Below are 23,904 nucleotides of genomic sequence, written 5' to 3' on the forward strand. Positions count from 1 at the left end.
CACTCGATAAAAGAGGCACAGGGTCTATTATTGTTCTAGAGTGCACTGGGCCAAGCCGAACATTAACGATTAATTAGGCAGTAAAACGTTCATTTATCGGGCGGTGCCTTAAAGCCCTCACAAGTTCAGAGGCTCAACTAGGCCAAGTTCTTCTGGAGATCTTAATTGGTATTAAGAGGGGAATCACTATTCAAATGATTCAGTAGCGAGATCCTTATCGTTGGCAGGATAAGGGTCGCCATTGATATTCTATTATTATTGGCTAATAGGTCTAAACTTAATTACGCCGTAAATTGCTAGGTTATCGGTGTGTCTGAGACGACACTAGAAAAATGCAAGTTGTTAAGGTAATAAACTAGGAAAATACACAACAGCTATAAATTTTCTTATAACCGTCCAAGTGCATAGCCTTAAATGATGAGTAGTTGGATTATAAGCAAATATAAGGTATTTCTATAAGTTCATCAATAAATAATATCATTTCAGTTGAAGAAAATTTGAGAAATTTGTAAATTCTTACTTAGGATTGAAAGTCCTGAAACTCCTCGATTTTACCCTCTACAAACTTTATGTCCATACAAACGTTTTACAGATCAGATAACCATTTATTGCCAATGACTTTTAGTTCTAGGACTTGCTTATCGATTCCCCTCTAAAACCAATCGTCTAGGCCTTATCGTTCATCCAAAGAGTTGTGGGTAAAAGCTCTATTCCCGCCACCCATTGATAATGCTGGCATGACTTGAATCTTGTCTTGTTCTAGGGGAATTAATTTATTTATAATTGAGCTTGTACTTATATAGTCCCTAAGAGTAGTGCCACATGGCAATCATCTGTAGAATGATGAATCTATGGACCGCAACGCACTCCGAACCACCCGAGTGGCTTCCTTGAGGATTCCCTGGGGCCGGCTGGATCCATTGGCCACACTGAGGGAGGCAGCCAGAATGGCATCACTTTTGGCGGCTTCTGGCGGAACCTCTCTTATCAGCCAATTATGGATCTGCTGCTGGAACTTGTCCAGGAAGTTTTCGCTGATCTTTCCCTTCTTGCCCACCAGCACCGAGTTGGACTCAATCAACTCCTCGATTGTACTCAGCGACTCCAACTTCATGTGACTGGCAATGGCCTGGCGAAGTCTCTCAAACTGCAAGAGATTCATAATGAATAGATGTATAATCTTTATAGAGGCTCTGATCTCACCTGAGGCCTCTGTTGCCTGGGCACAAACTCGGCGATTTGGTTGAAATGCTCCACAAAATTAGGCGACCGGCAGAGCAACTTGTAGTTGCGATCGATGTACTGCCAAATGACAGGCCTCGCCGCCAAGTTGGACTTGAAGACATAGGACAGATACATCATGGCTTCTGGATCACTGAGTATCAGGTGCGTCGAGTTCTCGCCCAGCAGTACCTCTAGGTAGTAGAGCAGGTGCCGGTGGCTCTGAGTGCAGCGCAGGGAGTAGATCAAATCGTCATAATACACAGTGTTCCTGTCCGCAGCCTGCATCTTATCGATGACTGCGTAAAAGTCCCTATCGCTCAGGTACTTCATGCCCATGCACAAAACCGTGTCGTAGGTGGCATAGTAGTCGAAATCGATAGTCAGGTTAATCTTCTTGAAGATGTACTCCTTGGCAAACCGGCGGGTGTACTCTAGGCATTCCTGGGAATCTGCCAGACAGGCCATCTGGAGAATCACCAGGCCGGCATCCAGAGCGCTTTTCGAGGTATGATCCGCTGCTGGGTCCAGGAACAGCCGACGGAAAATGGGATTGACCAGGCGACGCACAAACTCATTAAACAGATTCTCCGAAGCGGTGCCGAACAGGTTGCGCCGTAGGAATTCTATAGTGTCCGCCACCTGGTTCCATGGCAGCATATCTTCCTCATACTCCATGTACTTGAGCATTTCGAAGAGCACATCCACCTTCTCCATCTCGTTGTGCTCGATGAGAGGCTTCAGATCCCGGAAGAGGGCAGCCCTGTTAACCGGATGGATGAGCGAATGGTTCGTCTGCAGCTGCCGGGCAATTGCCCTCAGATTGTCCGTATCGTAGTGGACGTGGTAGAAGCCAGTCTGCTGCTTGTTCATTATAATCCAGTCCCGGCCTCCCAGCTGCAACTTTAGATCCTCCAGCGTAACCGAATACTGCGCCTGCGGTGGCATAAACAGATCCACCTGCGTGTCCTCGAAGCTTGGGGTCTGGGCAGTAGCAAAATTCAGAGGTATCCACCAGAGCTCATCCTTAGAGTGTATTGATCTCTGATTAAAGGTAATGGAGTTATTCTCATAGTTCCTGGTGACCAACACAATGGGCATCCACTCGCTGTGCGTCCAGGACAGCATGATGTCCCGTATTCGAGAGGCCCACACCTGATTGGAGAAGTACTCGTCCTCCTGCAGTTCCGCCTGCAGTGCATCGAAGAGATTCAGCTCATTGGCCACGCTGTAACGACTAGCCGAGGGAGAGAGGGAAGAGCGAAGGACTTTGACCCATGAGTTCCAATTGATCAGTTCGAGAGATAGGTAACCATTACTTACTATTTCTCCAGGAAGCGACTGATGGAGCGCACGAAGATCTTCTGGCGGAAGGCATGATGGAACATCTTGATCACACAGGCCGCCCGCTTGTAAGTGATGATGTCGAAAGCAGCCATGATGTCCTTTTCCTTCTCCACATACGAGGACATGGGGCGGACGTCGAAGAAGCTATTGTAGCTATAGGCACTGTCCGCTTCATCGGCCTCGAAAGTGTCCATCACCTTGTCCTCGGGATATAGCTGAAAGTGGATTATTATGTTTTATTTAATCAGCCACAAAATATGCAATAATAAATACATTTTAGAGTTAGTCATCTAACCAATTAAAATGTTAAATCATATATATTTACTGACTTACCAAATCTGTAATCACGTAGCTAAAGTACGTGGCAAATCCCTCGTTCATCCAGGCATATGTCCACCACTCGGGCGATACCAAGTTACCGAACCATTGATGAGCAATCTCATGATTCTGGGTGATCTTGTCCATCACCCGCTTGTGCACATCCTCAGAGTCCTGCTGCAACAGATTGACCTCCTTGAAGGTGATCAGTCCCCAGTTTTCCATAGCCGCTCCGTAGTTCTTCTTCAGCGCCACATGATCCAGCTTCAAGAGCGGATAGGATATGCCAAAATAATCCTCAAAAGCAGCCACAGTTCGAACTGCATTCTTCAGGGCACTCTGGCCCTTCTCCTTGGTGCTCGGCGAGGAGTAAATGCTCTGAGTGACTCCTCTAAAGGTCTCCGAAATCCTCTCAAAATTAGAGATGACAAAGGCCACCAAATAAGTGGACATGGGCGGCGTTGGGTGGAACAATGTCGTTGTCAAGTCGCTGTTGCACAACAGAAGAAAATTTAAATTAAATTTAATTAAAAAATCCAAGCTTTAAGCATACCCATGAGAAAAGACTTCCTTGACTGGCATATTGGATATGGCCGTGTGACTATTGCCATGTGTTAGCTTTATACTAAAGTTGGACTTGAATCCAGGCTCATCGTAGCAGGGAAAGATCAGACGGGCATATGTGGGCTCCGATTGAGTGGCAGCTACATATCTGTCAGGATTTATATAAATATTATATTTTAAAACCATTAAATAATGCTTGAATAAATGATTAACGCCTCCAAGGTGGAATTCTCTTAAAATAGAGAGATCATACCCAGTTTAAAGAAAACTTGTATACACTTTTCAGGGCATTCTTTTAATTTTCATCAGTATTATTATTTAATTATTTAAGTACCAATAGGTCAATTAAGCCTGAATTATTTATTTGCATTTCTGATAAGCTTTTCTTAGTAAAAATGCTTAATAAGGAATATATTTACTAAGAAGAAAACAAAATCAAATATATGCCGCGCAATTTTTGTTCGAGAAAGCATTGGCATTGATAATCTTTTATTTATAATATTAATTAAGTACCTAAAAATATGTAAATTTTTAAAAACTTGCTCTGTATAATTTAATGAATGAAGTATAATACTACCCACAATTGCTAGTATTCCTAATCAGCCAGACTTATCAAATTTATTTATATTCACAGATCATTACTTGTTGCCAAGTGTACTCGACATCTGACTATGAATAATATATAATTAAACAACATTGTTTCAAGCCAAAAATCCCAAAGTCCCAATTCCAAGATCGTTAAACTCTAAGTAAGGAAAAAAAATTAAGAAAAACCAGTTAAAGCCTGCGGCTGCCGGAATGATCAATCACGACGAGAACCAGCTTCTCCCGAGCTCCCTCTCGAAACAATCCGAGCTTATTATACTGTGTATATATTTACCCAAAAATAATGAGTGATGCGAAACGATTGCCCAATTGAAATGAAAACATTACCGGGATTTTGGTTACGCCTTAAGTTAAATACCCCGCTGAGGTTTTCCAGCTATCAGAGGAAATGATAAGCCGAAGCTCCCAGATTGTGCGTGGGCACAACACAGTCATGTTTCGTTTATAAAGAATCCCCCCCATTCAGTACTCTCACTATGTCGCATTGTTTACATTGTCACCCCGGTGACGCGGTCCCTATGCCATATGGCATGGGTCTATATACTATGTAGAGGTAGTATACACTGATAGCGATAAAGTCCGAGGGCTCTGTCTACGGCAGCAAAGTAATTAAAAAGCAAAAACCAAACAAATAATAGCAGAAAGTAAAAAATGAAATAACAAAATAAAAGTGAGAGGAGGCGTATGTATATACAAAGTGAACTGATTTAACGAGTCCCTCCCGGTTATGTAAGAGAATACTATTTGCCTCGAATAGCGCGTGCATGTCTTGGATTAACCCATCAATCAGGAAAGGTGCCTCTTATTTAATTGATTATGCGGCATTATCGTTCAAAATGCTAATTAAATTCTTTCATTTTTTAAAAACTGGTTTAATTAGTTCCAGGTTCACACTGAGCATGAATAATATCCATTCATCGTAATCCCTCTTCTGTAATAATCGTAAATATGTCTCAAATCCCCTAGGCTCTCTAGATTCTCACCTAATCTCCGCTCGATCGATAGACGTAATACTACTTACACAGTGCGATTACTCTGCTCATCTCTGTAATCCATATAGTAGAGCCCCATGGGCTTTGACTTCATAATAGCCGTGTAGAGGATCTCGAGGCGGTAACGCTGCCCTGCCTCGAAGGCCTGGTAGTTCTCCCGCGGATGGATAATGAGAAAGGCCGCGTCCTGGTTCAGCGTGTGGGTCAGGTCATCCACAACCTCCCAGCCCCCGTCGACATCGCTGCCGGTCAGCTGGCGTACCGTAATCTGAATGTTGGTCAGGTTCTTGGCGTGCAGCACTATCTCGTTTGTCGACTGCCGAATGGCTACGTCAATGGTGGCGTTTCCGCTGAACAGTAGGGTGCCCTGGTGGATGTCGCTAGAGATGTGCAGGCGGTACAACAGCGGATAGGTCTCGTTGGGCAGGCGGAGAGATGGTCGATCCCGGGCTGGCAGGGATCCCCGGACCACCGGAATGGCCAGCAGCAGGGTCGCCAGCAAGAGAAAAGCACACGAAAGCGCCGGCGTGATCATGGTGATACGGAAAACGCGAATGTTGTGAATCGTTTCGGTTCGAAGGCAGTATCTGCTCGCGCCCTGGCAACCGCAACTCGACTGAGCGTCGGCGACGAGTGGCCACACGGCTATATCTGTAGCTAAAGCCCGCCTGTCCCGATAAGATAAGCCGCGCGGAGCTGGCTGAGCTGATCGATGAGAACGTCGAGCGGATTGAGTTCGAGTATAAGAGTGCTCTGCAAATACGAGTACTCACTGGCTGTGAGTACTCACTCGTACTCATTCGACAACGACAACGACGACGACAACACTCGAGGCAGTGGCGTTGAGCAGGTCACGGTGCGGTCCTTGGCACACTAACGACTCGCCCTGCCATGCTGGTTGACTATCCATCCATCCGCCCAAAAAATGTACTCTTTTCGAGTGGTAGCAGGTGCATCCATCTCTAGGGATATGCCCAGCACTTGTACTCCTCGAGCAGGAGTAATAACAACCCCTAAAACAAGGGATAACTATATATCCCCTTTTCCCGATCGTTGTGAACCTGTTTTTTATCTAAGGAATATATAATGGGGTTATTTCATCAACTGTATGTGTTTCGTCAGCTTGTTGAAATAAATAAATGTTATTAAATATTTCAGAATCTGTTTATATCCTTTTAGGGTATTTTAATTTCAGTCAGAAGCTTGTAACGCTTTGGAGAAGTCCTTTCCTAACCTAGAAATCTCATATAGTCTTGATCAGCATCAACTTTGATGTGTCGAAAAAATTGTCAAAGAAAAATATCGATCAAAAGAATGTGAATATTTTATGCTTAGGTATAATCAATTTCCAATAGTATTGAAAAATTCAATTAAAAACTGCAAGGGTATATAAACTTCCCGAAGATAGTTACCTCTCTTGTATAAATTATGATCTACAACAAATACGCGTGTTTACGAATACCTAAAGGTAATTAGATCTGTGTATCCTTGTAGCTGATTTTCCCAATGACAGTCCCCCTTAATTACCATCAAAGATCATGTACAAGATCTTGGTCCTCTTTGTTAATCCTGATCTGACTAGTCTAAAATTCTCTGCAAAATATTTTGTGATTAAAGAGAATTAAATGTCTTTATCAGAAAGTATTTTCGGTAAGGTGTAAAAGCTATTGATGAAAGAAATGTTGTCGTTATTCTAAACATAGAAGCCGGAAACTGATCTAATTTTCATTACTAACATCGCTTCCAGTGAGTGATAAATATTATTTTTGACTTCGTGCTTACGCATATATTAGACATATTGATTCTTGAGAAATACACGTGAATACGAATAAATAGGTTTAATTAGGCGGTAGCAGATAGTCGCAATAATACCGTCGAGCAATTAGTCATTTTGTTTTCGCTCTCTTTACGTCGTTGCCATAACAGAGATCGCTATAAGTCGCAATCCACAAGCCGAATGCTTCAGTTCGGTGTTTACATTGCCAGCGTCAAGATGTCTATAATGCAACTGGGTCTCTTCCTGTTCGTCCTGTGGGTTGTGTCAGCTCGTCAGGATGTTGGATCTCCTCAGTGTCAAGAGATTGGAGAACGTGTAAGATATATACTTAATCGTAGATCGTGGGTACCATTACTAAATCTCCCCCTTTAAATCGGCAGTGTCAGACCCACGCGGAGTGCTGCTCGCACAAGTGCATGACCTACCTCAGTACCTGTGCCAAGAAGATAGATGACCGCACTCCCATTTCCCAGACGCCTGGCTTCAATGGAATCTTTGATACTGATTTGAAGGCGCCAGTTGATCAGGTCCAAGTCGTTGGACTCTCTGATCTGCCAAGTCCATCGAAGGAGGTCTATATTATCAAGTCACCGCCTAAAGCTGATACGCCACAGTGCCAGAATGTTGGAGGACCGGTAAGGATTTTTCTAAATGTACATAGTTTGACCCATTTTCACTCTTCCCCCTTTTATTTTTCAGTGTAACAGCAGCACGGACTGTTGTAATTTGCGCTGTCACTTCTACAGGCACAGGTGTGTCACTTGAGCAATTTTTAGGGGACAATAAGGAAATCTGACTAACCATCTAATTACCAAAATGCAAAGTATTATTCAAAATATATTTATATAAAGAATAAAATATATTGTGATTATTGAAAGAATTATTGTATTCATTTTATTTTACAGTCAGAATAGTAATGTTTATAATAGCATACCATTCTATAAATCTTGAATAAGGAATAAAACTTAATACCATTAATTTGGAATAACATATACATATATACTGTTTATATATGAAATATATATTTGTTTACAAAGCCTTCAACTGACACAGTGAGTAAAATTAAAATTGATAAAGCAAATGCGGGCTTTTTGCGACAACCTCAAAGTGATATGAATTAACTGAACAAAATGTAAAAAAAAACCCAACATGTGCTTGACCTGATAAGTTTGCTGTTTACTGTATTTGTCATATCTTATATATAATTTCTTTAATGGTAAGATAAAACAGAATTTAATTAATTAAATTTTATGTATCAAAATTTAATTTTATGTATCAAAAAATGTAAAAGCATAAATAAACACAACATTTCTAGACATAATTGATACTTAATAATTATATATAAAATCAAATAATTCTCCCTTTTTTCCATATATAAGACGCGAACCACAGAAGTCGTCTCAGTGAGTACTCTGATCAGGCACTGTAAATATGTCGATAATGAATATAATCGCCAAACTGGTACTTTTGCTGTTTATTCTTGGTTTCACGAATGGCTGTTCCTTTAATGGAGGATACGTAAGATGGTACATTTCAACGTAAACATTTTCTTATATCCTTTTGAATTGGCAGTGTCAAACCCATTGGGACTGCTGCTCAAGGAAGTGTATGACGTACCTTAATAAATGTGCCCGGAAAATTAATGATTTTGGATATCCCATTCATTATGATGTTAATCGTTAATAATTTATCGACGATGAACAGTATTTTATGGATATAGGTATATAATAAATTTAATCTAAATTTAATTGCAGTTGCTTAAAATGTATATCATAAAACTATGAAAATAACTTTAATTTATATTCTTTCAACCAACTCTGTTCAAATTAATATATATATAATGATTCTAAATTGAAAACAAACACAATTTTAATATATTGTTTTAAAAATATATTAATTAATTTATCAGCGAATCTATCATGGCTTTAAATTAATCAATTTATCCAAGGAAATTGAAAATGTAAAAGATCTGAATAATAAAATACTAATATCAAAAAGACAATTATTATTTGATTTCTTAGAAAAACTAGAATCAATGGTCAATATCTCATTAGACCAGTTGTCGAAATACCGTTTCATAAGAAAGCTATTTATCATAATTTTTTGAATGTCACTGCTATAGAATACAATAAAAAATTTCTTAAAAATTGGTAATTCAAAGTTTACAATGCCTAGCAAACATAAACATATATGTTTCTTTAGAAAGCTAATGAATAAAATTTGGGGAGTGCCACGGCCAGAGAATTTCCAAGAACCGACAGCTTATAAAAATGCTGACCTTGGCCCATAAAATCAAGAGCCTTTAAAAGCTGATTGTTCAAATATTAACATGTTCCCACTTTCAGTTTCGATATCTAAGGCATTGGCATTAAATATTGACAGTGACAATTTTCAATTATCTCGAGCGTCTTGACCCGATTCTCGACTTGAACAAGTAAGGGGACCATGTCCAACAAGCCAAAGGTGTTGCAATTAATTAATGCTACTGGGTCAGAGAGTCAATAATGATGGGGTTTAAAAGCCTAGCTGGGACCTGACTTGGTCTTCAGTTCACTGTGCGTTAGAGAAATCGCTATGTTGGTCCTCATATTGGTTTTACTAGTTGTGGGTGTAAGTGAAATTAAACTTTAAATACCCATTTAATTATGAGACAGTTTATTTATTTTATTTAAATTATTTTTCTCTCTTATTAATAGGCTCAAGTACAAGCTCTGCCCGCTGGAATTGATTCTCCTTCCAAGGATGGTAAACTGCCAGGGATATCGAAGCCACCCACGCAACAACAGCTTAATCCATTAAATCCGGATGAGATCACCCTTTTCACCAATATGTTCCTCAGCTTGTTTCGGGGTGTAACTGATTACAGGAATCTGGTGGCCGCAGATTCTGTCCAAAGTGTTTGGCAGAGTCCGCCAGTGGTTGACTTTAGTCACCGTCTCTTTGCCACATAGAAATTATTCATATTTAATCTGACACATATGTTTTTGTTTTACAAACCAACCTGTAAATGCAATGATAAAAAAAAAATATTCTGTTTTCTTTCCATTTTATTACACCAAAGAGGGGTATATAATAGGGAAGAAAATCATAGAGCCTCACTTCGAAATTAACCATGAAGCTTACTGTGACAAGCCTGATAGTGATTGTTGTATTTTTGGCTCGTGGAGTGGCTTCAACTACTCGACACAAATATTACCGTATACCTTATGGAATGGCGGAGTTCGGACCATTTCGTGGTAAAAACTTATCATTGGAAATGCCATTATCTAAAAATCTTTCTCAGGTAACTATTATATTTATTGATTCATAATTGATTAATTCATATTTAATTCAATTCACATGTATTTATTTAATTTAATTCATATGTATTCATCAGATAGATCGGCTTAGTTTATCCGAAAAATGTCTACCGTTTAGACGCAGGTGCTCTATGGCCGAGCAATGTTGCAGTCATAAATGTCTGGTTTATATTCAACGCTGCAACGCTTAAATACTTAGATAATTGATAATTACTGCAAAAAATATAATTTACTTGTTTCCTTTACAAATACACAGCAAATGGTTGTTTTGTTACTTTCATCCTTTTTTATATACGTATACGTAATGTGTGAAAATAATGGCATCTGAATGTAGCCATTTGTTTTTGTCGTAGTAAAGCATCAATCAGCTGATGGACGCTAACAGAACCCATCCCCATTTTCTATGTGTGAACATTAGCAGTGCTGTCAATATATCCTAAATAAGCCAATTCTAGCGGGAAATATTTCCATGGATTTTAATTTAAAATTAGCAAATTTTCATTCCTGAAATTGAAAGACTAAGGTTTCTTAAATGAAAAAACAATCTAATTAAGTTCATATAATAAATAGTAATAATAAAAATGGGGTTATAATAACAATAGTTTTTTCAAAAAACAGCTAACAGCTAAGCAGCACTATGAGCTGCCCACCATCGATCTGGCAACTTGCTGCCACAAAAGAAAAACAAACGAAGGCAAGGAAAAAAGACAAAAGCAAATTGCGTCTCACAGGAGAACGAAAATAAAAGAATCTGTTCGAAAATGTCGGAGATTAAGGCGTTGGAGCACGCCACGCTCAAGGTGCCATACGAGATTCTGAACAAGCGCTTCCGCTCCGCGCAGAAAATCATTGACCGTGAGGTGGACCAGGTGACCAACGTATCGCGTCAGGTGGAGAAGGCCTTAGAGTGCGAGGGTCCCATCCTGTCGGACGTGACCAAGCTGATGGGCAATGTGGCCCAGAAGTTGCAAGTGCTCAAGCGCAAGGCAGAGGAGAGCATCAACGACGAGTTGAGCGTTACCCAGATCTGCAAGCGCAAGCTGGAGCACCTCAAGGGCATCACACCCCCCAACAGTGTGACGGGCGACTTGTGGCAAGGATCGGTTGATCAGTGGAAGCGTATTCGGCTGGACCGACTAGTCATCGAGCATCTGCTGCGTATGGGCTACTACGAGACCGCCGAGGAGTTGGCTGCCAGGTCGGATGTTCGCCACCTAACCAACCTAGACATATTCCAGACGTCCCGCGAGGTGGAGGACGATCTGGCCAGCCACAGCACAACCAAGTGCGTTCTCTGGTGCATTGACAACAAGTCCAAGCTCCGCAAAATCAACTCTACAATTGAGTTCAGCCTGCGGGTCCAAGAATTCATCGAGCTGGTGCGTCAGAACCAGCGTTTTGAGGCGGTGAAACACTCGCGCCGCTACTTCCCCGCCTACGAGAAGACACAGCTAAACGAGATCTGCCACGTAATGGCCCTGCTGGCCTATCCGGCTGATGCCGAGGCGGAGCACTATCGCAAGTATATGGACCCGCAGCGCTGGCAGCAGCTGGTGCTGGACTTCCGCCACGAGAACTACCGCCTCTTCCAGCTGTCCAGCACGTCCGTGTTTTCGGCGGCCGTGCAGGCGGGTCTGTCGGCATTGAAGACGCCCCACTGCTACGCTCAGACCTGCCGCAACCTCAACTGCCCCGTCTGCCAGGAGGATCTCAACCGCATCGCCCTTAAGTTGCCATATTCACACTGTGTCCAGAGCCGCCTCATCTGCCGTGTGACGGGGCTGCCGCTCAACGAACACAATCAGCCGATGATGCTGCCAAACGGACAGATCTTCGGGCAGATGGCCCTACCGGACATCACCAAAGACGACGGAACCGTGACCTGTCCGGTGACCAATACCAAGTTCTCTAACCCCAAGATCGAAAAGGTCTTTGTGATGTAAGCGGCGGACAATCGGTCCCCTCTCTTCCTCCCCAAACCTATCAGCACTAAGTTAAGCAAGAATCAACTCTATTTTTGAACATGTAACTCCAGAATTATGTCTAATATTATTATTACTATTATAAGCGACTTGGAGCGTCTGCGAACGCCCTCGATTTGAATTCCGATTTCGATATATCGGCGCTCGAAGCTGCTGCTGCGCATGCGCAGGTCTATTGATTAGTCGACTCCGACTCCAGTCCGCATCCACGGATTGGGCAGAGCAGTCAGTGCGTCGAGGTTGATTCACGCGAACGGCGTAATTCGACCCTTTCTTCTCTGAAGTGGCACACTATGCACACACACCTAACACCACTTATATTACATTAAACTAAAGATACAAATAAAGGTTAAATCATACGAGACCAGTCAAAGATACTCAGTTGGTAGTCAATTAACGTGAATTTCCCAGCGTTTCGCCTCCGGACGACTGTTGTTATTGTCGAGAGCGCGCGGCGCCCCCTTCCCTCGGGGGAAATTGTGAAAATTTACACTTGAAATCTGTATGACGCCGTTGCAACTCTAGGAGGAACAGCTGCGAGCAACAACAAACCACCAGGCCGAGCACAAGCCAGCGAATACATAAACAAGCTACACACACAGCCCGCTGCAACCCCTCGGAGCCAAAGCGAAACTACCACCACCACCACTTGTACCCATCACCACCAACAAAACAACAAAACCTCCGTCGCCATCTCTGCTGTCTCCGCTCCTCTCTGCTGTTAATATTTATATCAACTATCAAGATCCACGGGCTCCAGCAATATGGCACTGGACTTTGTGGCCACCTATAAAGTCCTGGTGCTGGGCGACTCCAATGTGGGCAAGACCTGTATCGTGCACAGATATTGCGATGAGAAGTACTACGACACATACATCTCCACCATAGGTAAGTACCCCCAGCCTCAATCTGGAGACAACAGCATCCGAAAAAGTAGAACTGATGAATATTAATATTATGTCAAAGGAATTTAGATAAAAATTCAATTAGTAGGATATAGAAGAATATTATGGAGTCCTTTGAAAATCACTATTAAAGTCACAAACCCTATTTGGTTAATTATTCTTTCCGATTTTAGTACTAAAATTTGGCATTAAAATCTATTTATATCTTAAATAATTTATTTGATATATAGTTATAATTTTTATATTTGTTTAACCGCAATTGTAAGCATATATACATATTTATGTACACGCTAACATCCTTTCATCCCATCTCATCTTTCCCCCCAGGTATAGACTTCAAGCAAAAGCTGATTAACCTCGATGGCGTACCCATAAAGCTTCAAATCTGGGACACGGCCGGGCAGGAGCGATTCCGAACACTGACCACGGCATACTATCGCGGTGCCATGGGTATCCTGCTCATGTACGATGTGACCAATCTGGAGAGCTACAACAACTTGTCCTACTGGTTGCGCAACATCCAGGAGAACGCCTCGCCCGATGTGGTCAAGGTGTTGGCGGGCAACAAATGCGAATGCTCGGCCACCCAGCGTATGGTGGACAAGGAAAGAGGGGAGAAGGTGGGTTCCAGGTGGATTGGATTTGAAATGCCTGCCATATTGACCGTTTGAATAATTTCCAGATTGCCGAGAACTTTGACATGCCCTTCTTTGAGGTGTCGTGCAAGTCGAATATAAATATCGAGGATGCGTTTCTTTCGCTGGCTCGCAAAATTCGCGAACAAAGAGAGCGTCGGGTAAGATACATACTTAATATGAGAGATATAGAATATATCTTATAATTAATTTTCCACCAGGGCGACAACTTTGACAACGACGAGAGCAAAGACAAGAAATCACCCGGCTCCAATGGCCTTGGCACCTTTAGTCTCGGCAGTCTCTCCGGCGAGAATCGCTGCACCTGCTAAATACTCATCGATGGATTAAGTTGCGATCGCAAAACCGCAAAGCCGCATACCGCAAAACCTGAGAACAAGTTGTCCAAAGCTATTGAGCGTTGTGTAGCATTGTAGCCAAGTTCGAGCATAGGCCACCACCACCCAGGGTGGGAGGAGGAGGGCACTGCGGCGTATTGCATTCTACGTGATGCGTTCAGATTGTGCATTTTAAGGTTACATAGTCCAAGAGAAGATAGCATAAATATTTTAGCATATTCCTGCGAATACATAACGGTCGATTATACATGCATATTGTCTCGATTCCAATAATTATAATTATAATGCTAAATACATTTATACTCATAAGAAACTAAATCGTGCCTTTTATTAAGGTTAACTTAGTATATCCCTTAAAGGTTTGCCAAATGACTTATTTACGAATCCCCATACTCCATACTTCCCGTTTGAATACCCGAAATTAACATCGATTATTCCGAATCGTGGCTCTGTTGCCATTTCCTATCCAATTGCTTATGATAATCGCCCCGACCCGGGCTGTCCAATTAGCGCAGACCGACTGATAACATTTGCTTGGACATGTCCACAAGCCCATTCCCCGGCTGGTCGCCTGGCAACCGGGCTATGACCACAACTCCGGCTCGATGGACACATACCAATGGAAAATATTATCCAACAGACAGGATTCGGTTGTCGCTCTTGAAGGATATGAAGAAGTTCCGCGCCAAGGCGAGCTCCCTGCCCATTTTCAACGGTCGGATTACGGACGCCACCACTCTGACCACCAGCTCACTGCAGTTGCCACTGGGACAGGTGCCGGCGAGGAAGAAAACCCACTGCTGTCGGGTCCTTCCTACAGTCTTTACCATTACCGACGGTACTACCGGAGCGGCCAATACGTCTCTAGCGGAGGCCATGTCGAGTAGCAAAGCTCAAGGGCCAGCAGCCAGACAGGACCAACTCCTGCAGCTCAGCGTTCCCCGGGAAGCGGCGGCAGCATCATTGGTAATAGCAGGTCCAGAACTGGCCAACTATGAGAAGGTGCGGGTTGTGGGACAGGGCTCCTTCGGCATCGCTATCCTGTACCGACGTAAGTCCGATGGACATCAGATCGTCTTCAAGCAGATCAATTTGAGTGAATTGACCCCTCCGGGTCGGGATCTAGCCATGAACGAGGTGGATGTATTTTCGAAGCTCCATCATCCTAACATAGTCAGCTACCTGGGTAGCTTTATCAAAGACAACACGCTGCTCATAGAGATGGAGTACGCGGATGGAGGAACGCTGGCCCACATCATTGCCGAGCGTCAGGGAAAGCTGCACTTCCCGGAACGCTACATAATAGCGGTATTCGAGCAAATATCCAGTGCCATTAACTACATGCACTCGGAGAATATCCTGCATCGGTGAGAAGGGTAAAAGAGTATTTATAAGATATTGTTATGGATAATCCTCATGCCTGCAGGGATCTCAAGACAGCCAATGTCTTCCTCAACCGACGAGGAATCGTCAAGATAGGTGATTTTGGCATTTCGAAGATAATGAATACCAAGATTCATGCCCAGACGGTGTTGGGCACACCCTATTATTTCAGTCCCGAGATGGTAAGAGATCTTTCTTAGTCCTTCATTAATGAACTTCACCCTTTTATACTCTAGTGCGAGGGAAAGGAGTACGACAACAAGAGCGATATATGGGCTCTGGGTTGCATCCTTGGCGAGATGTGCTGCTTGAAGAAGACCTTTGCCGCCTCCAATCTCTCCGAGCTGGTCACCAAGATCATGGCAGGAAACTACACGCCAGTTCCCTCGGGTTATACATCAGGATTGCAAAGTCTCATGTCCAATCTGCTGCAGGTGGAGGCTGCCCGGCGACCCACTGCTTCAGAGGTTCTGGTCTATTGGATTCCGTTAATATTCCGCAGCCTGGGAAAGAACAAGGGGTGAGTTACTGCCTTCTATTCCTCCACCAGTTTTAACCTTTTTCGCAGATACTCCTATGAGGAGGACGTGGGTGCTCCTAGTGGCCAACACTTGGCGGCTGTTGTCCCCGCCGCCGGTCACAGCAACGTGACCATGGAACTGGAGCTGCCCACCGCTCAGACGGAGACCAAACAGTTAATGAGCGCAGAAACGGCGGCCCCACATGAAATCCTCGAGAAAAGGTAATTAGTTGATTCCAAGATCGATTCTCTCACCCAGCTCTCCTCTCTTAGATCCGTACTATACCAGCTGAAGGCCTTCGGCACCTGCTTTAGCATGGCTCCGATCCAACTGCCGCCCAAGGCCGTCATCGTCAGCGTAGCCATGTCAGACTCCCATTTCGTGGTGGTGAACGAGGATGGATCGGCATACGCCTGGGGTGAGGGAACCCACGGCCAGCTAGGACTCACCGCACTGGAGGCCTGGAAGCACTATCCCAGCCGCATGGAGAGCGTGCGTAACTATCATGTGGTGGGCGCCTGTGCCGGCGACGGTTTCACCATCCTGGTAACTAAGGCGGGAAGCCTCCTAAGCTGTGGAAGCAACGCCAATCTGGCTCTGGGCCAGGACGAGCAGCGCAATTACCATACGCCCAAGTTGGTAGCCCGATTAGCGGACGTCCGGGTGGAGCAAGTGGCAGCCGGACTGCATCATGTCCTAGCGCTGAGCCGAGAGGGAGCGGTCTATGTGTGGGGCACCAGTACCTGCGGAGCTCTAGGGCTGGGTAACTACCAGCATCAGCAGTAAGAGCTTTCCTTGAAAAGAAATCCCTCGATCATATCCTCCATTCTTGTTCCAGGAAATTTCCACAGAAGATTCTGTTGTCACATGTGAAGACTAAACCCACAAAGGTTTACTGTGGTCCTGATGCCTCTGCCGTGCTGTTTGCCAACGGGGAGCTCCATGTCTGCGGCAGCAATGATTACAATAAGCTGGGTTTCCAGAGATCGGGAAAGATCACTGCTTTTGTAGGTAGCTGCTCCATCTCATTTACAATCCTTACGGCCAACTCTCATCTTTAGAAAAAAGTCCAACTGCCACACAAGGTGCTCCAGGCCTGCTTCTCGTCCACTCACTCGGTGTTCCTCGTAGAAGGAGGCTATGTTTACACTGTGGGTCGAAATGCTGAGGGACAGCGTGGCTTACGACATTGCAATTCGGTGGATCATCCCACCCTGGTAGATGCTATCAGGGCTCGCTATATTGTGGTTTGTTCTCCTTCGCTTTGCTACACAGTCGCAAATTATAGTCAACAATTCGCAGACGGCCAACTGCAGCGACCAGTGTACTATAGTGGCATCCGAGGATAACATCATCACTGTTTGGGGCACTCGGAACGGCCTGCCAGGTCTTGGTTCCAGCAGCAGTGGTTTGAGTATGGAGATGTGCACGCCCAACACGGAGCTTGAACTGGGCAATAACACGGCGGCGTTCACAAACTTTTTGGCATCGGTTTACAAGTCCGAGTTGATACTGGAACCGGTGGATATATTGGCGTGAGAAGAGTATTAATATAAATTAATTAGAAAATAAAATTGTTATCTCTTACAGGCTATTCTCCTCCAAGGAGCAGTGCGATCGTGGCTATTACGTTCAGGTTCACGATGTCTACCCCTTGGCTCACAGCGTCCTGGTTTTAGTGGACACAACCACGCCACTCATTTCCTCCTACGAGGGTGACTATCCACAAATGTAGAATCAATAAATAACACCAAATAGGTGTGATTATTTGCATGTTTGTCATGCGCTTTTATTGATAATACATTTATTTATCCAAATGTAAGTGTAGAAGCTTATAGACTATAACTAAAGCGAACTAAAGTAGAAGCAACGCTCCATTGGCGCTGTGGGAAGGGTCATTCTGTGGGTGCTGGGATACTTGATTTGCTGGTTGGTTGCCTCTTGTAAAATGCACGTTGCCCGCTTAGTAGCGCGACACCTGTCCGCTGTAGCGATCTTGAGCGGGACGGCTGGCGCCGTACATGCCACCGCCCGCACCTCCACCTCCGCCGCTGCTGTTGCCCTGATAGCCGGTCGAACGATCGTTGTAGCCCCGATCGAAGCGACCCTGAACTGGTCCCTGACGCCAGGTGTTATCCTCTACGGGTGCAGACTTCTGCCAAGAATTGTTGCTATGCATATTCGAGGACATACCATTGTTGCTGTAGGACTTCATCTGGTTACCGCTACCACCGCTGCTACCTAAATGGGAGCTACCGCCTCCAGATGAGGGGGCCCAGATGTTAACGTTGTTCGAGCTGCTGCCGTAGCCTCCAGAGTTGGAATTGTCATAACGTTTGTTGCCCCTGAAATGATCAAAGAGTATAGTTAAAAGGAAAGTAAATACGTATAAAAACTTAATGTGGAAAACCAAAAATAAGTTAATTAACAAATCAAATTAATGCACATGCATTTTTTATTCTAATTTGTTAATAAATTAAGTCAAAAGATTTTAGTTAATGACATAGATATGACATTTCAACAAATAAGATTCGGGTTAGATAATGCCAACTAAGAGACTTTTGCCTTCAACTTACAGGCTCTGCGATTCGTCGCGTCGGTAGTTCGAGGTGTTGTTGCGATCCGAATCGTTATAGCGTCCACCGCTGCTCGAGTTGTTCTTGTTGACGTAGGAGCCAGTGCCAGTGCTATTTTTGTGCAGATACGAGCTGCTGGAGCCCCCAACGGTTCCGCCTAGTGGCAAGTGACGCACATCTACGTCACGCTTGTAATCGTCGCGCTTGCTGGACGAAGAGTAGTCATGCTTGGAGCTGGAGACATTATAGTCGTTGCCACTCGAGCGCTTGCTGGGCAATGACGAGTAGTCGTCGACAGCGTTACGCTTGGAACCGGACGAGGTGACATAGTCGTTGCGCTTGTTGTAGTCCATGCGTTTATTAGAGCTTGAATAGTCATCTAAAACGCGTTTAGTGCTCGACGAGGAGCCATAGTCATCATGTTTCTTGTCATAGGTGCTGTGGGGAGAAGATAAATAATTAGGTTTCAAGTTGAGGAATTGGAATTGATCTCGTGCATGTTTATGTTGTATTTTTTGTAAGCGAATTTCTAACATTTCCAAAAGACATTAAACCACAAAAAAAGTTCGTATTTGCGGCATTATGTTTACCTGCGAGAGCTGACTAGATTCGTATCGAATCGAGGTGGTGGTGGGGCATCAAAGATAGCCGTACGCTTGCGATCGGAAACATCTCCGTAGCGGTCGTCGGTGCGTTTGCTTACTACGCGCTTGACAGGATCATCGCGAGATTCCATAATCCTGTGCGGGTAATTCGACAAGAGCGAGAGGAAGAGAGATGGAAAAGACAAAAAGACATCGGTTAATAGGGCTAACAGCACTGGCTGGTCGGTGATGGGGAGGGGGATAAGTGGAGCTATCAGACTCGGGTTTTTGACTAGAATGCATCATTGGCCTATAAACCGTTTTGAAGCAGTTTAAGAGTCGAAGAAACAACGTGGAGGAGACTGGCTGCAACTTATGTTAACGCACTAATCACACGGACAAATGCTTTCCGAAAGAGAGTACAAAATAAATATATAGATAGAAATATCTGTGTTGTTGTCTCTGCGCTGGCACGAGTGCAACGCGGTACGATTTGTTTTGGTTTTTGTTTTTGTTAGCATACTTCATCTGTTGTCGCTTCAGCTCTAGGCGTTCCAGCTCGATTTTCTCGCGCTCCAGCTTCTGGCGCTCCCGCTCCATGCGCAGCAGTTCAGCCTTCTCGCGCTCAAGGCGCTCCCGCTCGACAGCCAGCTTGCGCCGCTCCTCGGCCAGGCGCTCCTCCTCGATACGTTGCCGCTCGCGGGCCTCTCGGCGACGGCGCTCCTCCTCGCGCAGCTCGCGCTCCCGCTCACGGATGCGCTGCCGCTCGCGCTCCTCACGTATCTTCTGGTAGGACAGCATTTCACGCTGGCGGCGATCACGTTCCCGTTGACGCTGCGAGATCTCGCGATCGACATCACGAGGATTGCGGCCCGAACGATGATCCTGGTTGCCTTGTCCCTTGTGGCCTCCAGTACCGGAACGCTCTCGATCGTGGCGCCTATCCTGACTGGCGGCCGACTTGCCTCTGTCATCATTGCGACGCTGATTGCGCTCCCTGTTGCCGCCATCCTTGCCGTCGCGCTTGGACTCGCTGCTGTTGGATTTAGTGTCACCGTTTCCTTCGCCGCTCTTCTTGTCGTCGCCACCGCTGTTGCTGGAGCCCTTGCCATTTCCGGACTTCTTGCCGCCGTCGTCCTCCTTCTTCTTGTTGTTGTTGTTTGCAGCGTCGTTCTTGGCCTTACCCTCCTTTGAGTTGGTGCTGCCGCCGATCTCGTTCTTGGTGCGTTCCACCGAAATGATGCGTCCATGCAGCTCGGTGCGGTGGAGATTTTCAATGCACCGCGAAGCATCCCCGGACGAAGACATAGTCACGTAGCCGTAGCACCGAGTGCCGGGCGTACGCGTATTGGTGACCACCTTGGCGCCGATCACCTTGCCGAACTTGGAAAAGATCGCCTTGAGGTCACTGGCACGGGTCAGAGTGGATAGGCCGGAGACCCAGAGATTGCGCGACAGCGTTGCCTGCTTGTTGTTTGAGGAGTTGGCGCCATTGGCACCATTGCCAGTGCCCGATCCTGGGCCCGATCCTGAACCTGACTTGCTGCCAGCGGTACTCGTAGCTGCGGAGGATGCGGCACCAGCTGCTGCTGTCGATGATTTTTCTGCAAGTTCCATGTAAATAATAATATTGGAAGAGAGTTATGGTCAGAGCTGTGAGTGGCTGTAACTGGTTAACTGTTTTGGTTTATGATACGGTCTTTAAGGGAAGCATGTTGTGAACGCACACATTTTGTAGCTGCTGCTGATGTTGGAGTTTAGAGCGCAAACGTCACCTAACGGAGCGAAGAGAGTGTGAATTTGATCAGGTTGGTGGTCAATTGCTGCTGCCGCCAGTCCTCTTTAAGGGGGAAATGGGTCCAGGATAAGGAGGAGAGATGTGTGCTCCACAGCCTGCCATCGCACGTCATCCTTTCGCCGAACACTCGCTCCCTCTTAGCCGATCTGCTACCGTGTGGAGAGTGAAATAATCCCGAAGCAAAAGGTCTTTGTCCAGAGGATTAGGTTACTGCAACTCCCAACATCAGCAGAGGAATAATTCCTTCCAGTTTTAGTATCAACTCTATTTCCATCTATTGAACTTTTTTAGTATTTCTCTTCTTTTTAGAGAACTTAGACATGGCATGATACTGCACATTTTCTCACAGGGGAATATCGGGATCGGAGCAAGTTTGAAGAACTAGAAGTTTCCGTTGAACCAAACTGGAACAAAATACTGTTAGATTAGCTGCAATTGCCGAAGTCGTAGGTCCAACGCCGCTGCTCTGCATTCCTGCTGTTTTTCACGTCCCTTGCTGTCTCTTTCCAAGTCCAAATGTCCTAACCAAATTCACACTCTCTTGCACAATAATTGGCACAAATGGTCCTTAATAGTTTTCGCTCAACTTTTGTTGAGTTTATCGACCTTAACTGGGGTTTCATGCTTGGCCCGAACAATACCAACGCAATACCTTCCAAACATACACACCGAACTTAGTCATGCTTAAACAGTAGCTTAAATTACCTTTATCATCCTTCTGGTTTAATGATTTTCCAGACAACTTTTGATCGCTGTTTCAAAATAAAATGAAAACATTAAATAGTTAATTTGTGGTGACTTTAAAGAGAAGCAGAGAGTCAACTAACCTGGTGTCTTTTTTATCAGATAATTTCTCTTCCTTCTTCTTAGAGCGTGCGCCCTCGTCACCCTTCTTCTCGGCATTCGAGTTAGATTTATCTGATTTGTTAGCCGGCTTAACTGTAAATTAAAGTAGATAATGCCAGTCAGAAAATGTGAAACAAATGCAACAACTGAAATTGATTATCGTGGGCAGATATGTAATGTATTCGTCGCGGGGCAACGAACATGTCTAGTTTGCAGCCATAAGCGGACTATATTCACATTATGTGCATAAATTTCGTTGCCTTTTCCCCGCCTATAGAATATTTCAAGCATCTGTGTCAGCAGATCTGTATCCCAAAAAAACTCACCAGACTTAATAGACTTGTCATCGGGAGCCTAAAGGGAAGGCAAATTGAATTAGAATAGAGCAATCTAGGGGCGGATATTAACATTTACCTCATCATGCAGCAGTTTCTGCTCATCCTCACCAATTGTCAGATTGATGGACTCGTCGTTGTCCATGTTACCGGTGTCGCCGGTGTTCTCCTCCTCGCCCTGGATTTCGTTGCCGGCCTCGGCTTCATTGCCATTGTTCTCGGTATCATCCGGATTATCGCCTTCGGCCTCCCCATCACCGTCTCCATTCTGCTGCTCATTGTCATACTCCTCGTCCTCCTCGTCATCGTCATCGAGGATAACGCACTCATCATCCACATCCCCCACTTGGTCAATCTCATGCCCATCATCATCTTCGTGATGCGAGAAATCGTTGCCGTTCTCAAACTCCTGGCCCTGCGGCTCCTCATCTACATCGATGGGTTCCTCTTTAATGACCACCTCGCTTTGGGACTCCTTGATGGGCATCGGTATGGGTTTCTTGGGCTTGGCACCCGGAATTACCAAGTAGGTGGTCGGGTCTACCCCCTCTTCCTTAAGAGCCTGAAAGAAATTCACACACACACTATATATGTAACCATGGCGACACCCAAGAACGTAGCAGTTGCACAACTGGCTGCGCTTTCTAATTCCGCCCGGATAGCCACCTGGCCCACGCCGTTGGGCGTGCTCACCTTTTCCAAACGATCAATTAGCACCGCCTTCGGGCCCACAGTCTCCAGCTGGCGCTGCTCCAGTTGGTCTTTGAGGTCGAACACGCGCAAATCGGAGATTTTCTTGCCTTGCTCGGGCATTTTCACTTGTGCTCGGTCACTTGGTCACAAATTCTTCTATAGTTAAAACTGGGATGACGCGTAAATCGTGGAAATCAAATCTAAAAAATTTTTTCCTTGTGAAAAAAACGTGTGAAAAAAATCGTCTGTCGATACACAATTTTTATGTTATTAACATTCTACATCTGACATGTCTAGAAATCGATTTAACGCTTTTACAGATAAACGGGGTCAAAATTTCACTTTTGGGGTCGAATTCTCATGTAGAAAGAAGAAATTCCATCTATAATGTAAAGTTCATAACATACTCTGCACTCTCGGGTGCTCAAATGAACACTTTTTTGGTATCTGGTCACTCTAAATTTTAGAGCTGTTATTTAAAATTGTACACCTTTAAAAAACAATTTTACGCGGTAACAGATTCATGTAGAATTCTCATGTTGTCGAAAATATATCAATATACCAATATATCGATATTTTTCCTAAGAAAACCATGTTACACGTTTACAGATACATCTAGAATGTAAAATTCTTAACATATCTTACATCGATAGTGGAAAACGACGATTTTTTTTAATTTTTTAAATTAGAGTGAATTATAATTTTATTACTATATATTCTATTGCCATATATAGTATTTTTTATTAGAGGTCAAAATTTGGTAATTTAATTTTCAGTTTTGTGAACATAATAAAACTGACCGCAGAAACGTTTTCAAATTAAAATAATATTTAAAATACTTTAAAAATATTAGCATATTAAATAGAAATATGCAGTGAGTTCCCTATATGACCGAATAAGCAGTTCCCATACAAATTGCTAAAATATTTTTAGTCTTTCAGAGACCACGGGGTGTGGCCGCAATTTTTTCAAAAATGAATGTTTAGAACTACTATGCAATAGCTTAAAATAATTAAAGATTTTATTAAAAAATAAAAATTGTATATTCAAGTTTTGCAACTTGGTTTTTGAAAATATGCAGCTGGTGACTATTTACATTGTACACCATATGGCTGAATATATCGTGGATACATTGCCAATATTTTCCGTAATTTAGTGTTATT

General features: G+C 44.2%; 8 protein-coding genes across 9 annotated transcripts; 6 read left to right on the forward strand and 2 right to left on the reverse strand.

The window, feature by feature from the left end:
* Positions 1 to 742: 742 nt before the first annotated feature.
* On the reverse strand, positions 743 to 5,712 carry LOC110190272 (aminopeptidase N). 2 transcript variants are annotated; one of them, XM_020960649.2, is made up of 6 exons: positions 5,078 to 5,712; positions 3,440 to 3,598; positions 2,902 to 3,376; positions 2,545 to 2,783; positions 1,204 to 2,458; positions 743 to 1,147 (listed from the first exon to the last, which is right to left on the reverse strand). In XM_020960649.2, exons 1-6 carry the CDS (start codon positions 5,581 to 5,583, stop codon positions 830 to 832), a joined length of 2,952 nt encoding a protein of 983 aa, XP_020816308.2. In that variant the 5' UTR covers positions 5,584 to 5,712; the 3' UTR covers positions 743 to 829. The 2 variants fall into 2 exon arrangements, with proteins under 2 accessions (XP_020816308.2, XP_020816316.2); XM_020960657.2 differs by lacking the exon at positions 5,078 to 5,712 and having other exon boundaries at positions 1,204 to 2,489.
* A 1,268-nt stretch (positions 5,713 to 6,980) lies between these two features.
* On the forward strand, positions 6,981 to 7,702 carry LOC110191194 (uncharacterized). Its single transcript, XM_020961962.2, has 3 exons — positions 6,981 to 7,140; positions 7,206 to 7,460; positions 7,525 to 7,702. Exons 1-3 carry the CDS (start codon positions 7,006 to 7,008, stop codon positions 7,588 to 7,590), a joined length of 456 nt encoding a protein of 151 aa, XP_020817621.2. The 5' UTR covers positions 6,981 to 7,005; the 3' UTR covers positions 7,591 to 7,702.
* Positions 7,703 to 9,270: 1,568 nt separating this feature from the next.
* Positions 9,271 to 9,848, forward strand: LOC147642642 (uncharacterized). The gene is made up of 3 exons (XM_086839828.1): positions 9,271 to 9,288; positions 9,352 to 9,435; positions 9,522 to 9,848. The coding sequence occupies exons 1-3, from the start codon at positions 9,271 to 9,273 to the stop codon at positions 9,774 to 9,776; spliced, it is 357 nt and encodes a 118-aa protein (XP_086695954.1). The 3' UTR covers positions 9,777 to 9,848.
* Positions 9,849 to 9,928: 80 nt separating this feature from the next.
* LOC110191375 (uncharacterized) lies at positions 9,929 to 10,384 on the forward strand. Its single transcript, XM_020962226.2, has 2 exons — positions 9,929 to 10,108; positions 10,202 to 10,384. The coding sequence occupies exons 1-2, from the start codon at positions 9,938 to 9,940 to the stop codon at positions 10,313 to 10,315; spliced, it is 285 nt and encodes a 94-aa protein (XP_020817885.1). The 5' UTR covers positions 9,929 to 9,937; the 3' UTR covers positions 10,316 to 10,384.
* Positions 10,385 to 10,764: 380 nt separating this feature from the next.
* On the forward strand, positions 10,765 to 12,479 carry Kaz (E3 ubiquitin-protein transferase Katazuke). Its single transcript, XM_020959829.2, has one exon. The coding sequence runs from the start codon at positions 10,886 to 10,888 to the stop codon at positions 12,065 to 12,067; it is 1,182 nt and encodes a 393-aa protein (XP_020815488.2). The 5' UTR covers positions 10,765 to 10,885; the 3' UTR covers positions 12,068 to 12,479.
* RabX4 (RAS oncogene family member RabX4) lies at positions 12,304 to 14,323 on the forward strand. Its single transcript, XM_020959840.2, has 4 exons — positions 12,304 to 12,994; positions 13,339 to 13,631; positions 13,694 to 13,807; positions 13,868 to 14,323. The coding sequence occupies exons 1-4, from the start codon at positions 12,871 to 12,873 to the stop codon at positions 13,976 to 13,978; spliced, it is 642 nt and encodes a 213-aa protein (XP_020815499.1). The 5' UTR covers positions 12,304 to 12,870; the 3' UTR covers positions 13,979 to 14,323.
* A 222-nt stretch (positions 14,324 to 14,545) lies between these two features.
* On the forward strand, positions 14,546 to 17,708 carry niki (nimA-like kinase). The gene is made up of 9 exons (XM_020960843.2): positions 14,546 to 15,372; positions 15,432 to 15,570; positions 15,625 to 15,908; positions 15,957 to 16,130; positions 16,182 to 16,691; positions 16,748 to 16,916; positions 16,971 to 17,156; positions 17,212 to 17,444; positions 17,500 to 17,708. Exons 1-9 carry the CDS (start codon positions 14,546 to 14,548, stop codon positions 17,642 to 17,644), a joined length of 2,667 nt encoding a protein of 888 aa, XP_020816502.2. The 3' UTR covers positions 17,645 to 17,708.
* Saf-B (Scaffold attachment factor B) lies at positions 17,669 to 23,174 on the reverse strand. Its single transcript, XM_020960818.2, has 9 exons — positions 22,742 to 23,174; positions 22,128 to 22,610; positions 22,040 to 22,067; positions 21,695 to 21,806; positions 21,573 to 21,619; positions 19,593 to 20,673; positions 19,076 to 19,225; positions 18,486 to 18,923; positions 17,669 to 18,254 (listed from the first exon to the last, which is right to left on the reverse strand). Exons 1-9 carry the CDS (start codon positions 22,859 to 22,861, stop codon positions 17,873 to 17,875), a joined length of 2,841 nt encoding a protein of 946 aa, XP_020816477.2. The 5' UTR covers positions 22,862 to 23,174; the 3' UTR covers positions 17,669 to 17,872.
* Positions 23,175 to 23,904: the final 730 nt, after the last annotated feature.

The sequence above is a fragment of the Drosophila serrata genome, unplaced genomic scaffold (assembly GCF_035046125.1).
Source record: "Drosophila serrata isolate PLE 108 unplaced genomic scaffold, ASM3504612v1 contig_376, whole genome shotgun sequence".
Lineage (NCBI taxonomy): Eukaryota > Metazoa > Arthropoda > Insecta > Diptera > Drosophilidae > Drosophila > Drosophila serrata.

Excerpts from the sequence above, each read along its gene's own strand:
- RabX4 (XM_020959840.2), top strand. The coding sequence starts at position 12,871 with ATGGCACTGGACTTTGTGGCCACCTATAAAGTCCTGGTGCTGGGCGAC. Across the intron at positions 12,995-13,338 it reads CACATACATCTCCACCATAG|GTATAGACTTCAAGCAAAAG; the intron begins GTAAGTACCCCC and ends CTTTCCCCCCAG. Across the intron at positions 13,632-13,693 it reads ACAAGGAAAGAGGGGAGAAG|ATTGCCGAGAACTTTGACAT; the intron begins GTGGGTTCCAGG and ends AATAATTTCCAG.
- LOC110190272 (XM_020960649.2), bottom strand. The coding sequence starts at position 5,583 with ATGATCACGCCGGCGCTTTCGTGTGCTTTTCTCTTGCTGGCGACCCTG. Across the intron at positions 3,599-5,077 it reads GAGCAGAGTAATCGCACTGT|ATATGTAGCTGCCACTCAAT; the intron begins GTAAGTAGTATT and ends AAATCCTGACAG. Across the intron at positions 1,148-1,203 it reads CCAGGCAACAGAGGCCTCAG|TTTGAGAGACTTCGCCAGGC; the intron begins GTGAGATCAGAG and ends AATCTCTTGCAG.
- LOC110191375 (XM_020962226.2), top strand. The coding sequence starts at position 9,938 with ATGAAGCTTACTGTGACAAGCCTGATAGTGATTGTTGTATTTTTGGCT. Across the intron at positions 10,109-10,201 it reads TATCTAAAAATCTTTCTCAG|ATAGATCGGCTTAGTTTATC; the intron begins GTAACTATTATA and ends TGTATTCATCAG.
- LOC110191194 (XM_020961962.2), top strand. The coding sequence starts at position 7,006 with ATGCTTCAGTTCGGTGTTTACATTGCCAGCGTCAAGATGTCTATAATG. Across the intron at positions 7,141-7,205 it reads GTCAAGAGATTGGAGAACGT|TGTCAGACCCACGCGGAGTG; the intron begins GTAAGATATATA and ends TTAAATCGGCAG. Across the intron at positions 7,461-7,524 it reads GCCAGAATGTTGGAGGACCG|TGTAACAGCAGCACGGACTG; the intron begins GTAAGGATTTTT and ends TTTATTTTTCAG.
- Kaz (XM_020959829.2), top strand. The coding sequence starts at position 10,886 with ATGTCGGAGATTAAGGCGTTGGAGCACGCCACGCTCAAGGTGCCATAC.
- Saf-B (XM_020960818.2), bottom strand. The coding sequence starts at position 22,861 with ATGCCCGAGCAAGGCAAGAAAATCTCCGATTTGCGCGTGTTCGACCTC. Across the intron at positions 22,611-22,741 it reads TAATTGATCGTTTGGAAAAG|GCTCTTAAGGAAGAGGGGGT; the intron begins GTGAGCACGCCC and ends AATTTCTTTCAG. Across the intron at positions 19,226-19,592 it reads CTGAAGCGACAACAGATGAA|GATTATGGAATCTCGCGATG; the intron begins GTATGCTAACAA and ends TTACCCGCACAG.
- LOC147642642 (XM_086839828.1), top strand. Across the intron at positions 9,436-9,521 it reads TGGTTTTACTAGTTGTGGGT|GCTCAAGTACAAGCTCTGCC; the intron begins GTAAGTGAAATT and ends TCTTATTAATAG.
- niki (XM_020960843.2), top strand. The coding sequence starts at position 14,546 with ATGTCCACAAGCCCATTCCCCGGCTGGTCGCCTGGCAACCGGGCTATG. Across the intron at positions 15,373-15,431 it reads TCGGAGAATATCCTGCATCG|GGATCTCAAGACAGCCAATG; the intron begins GTGAGAAGGGTA and ends TCATGCCTGCAG. Across the intron at positions 16,917-16,970 it reads CGGGAAAGATCACTGCTTTT|AAAAAAGTCCAACTGCCACA; the intron begins GTAGGTAGCTGC and ends TCTCATCTTTAG.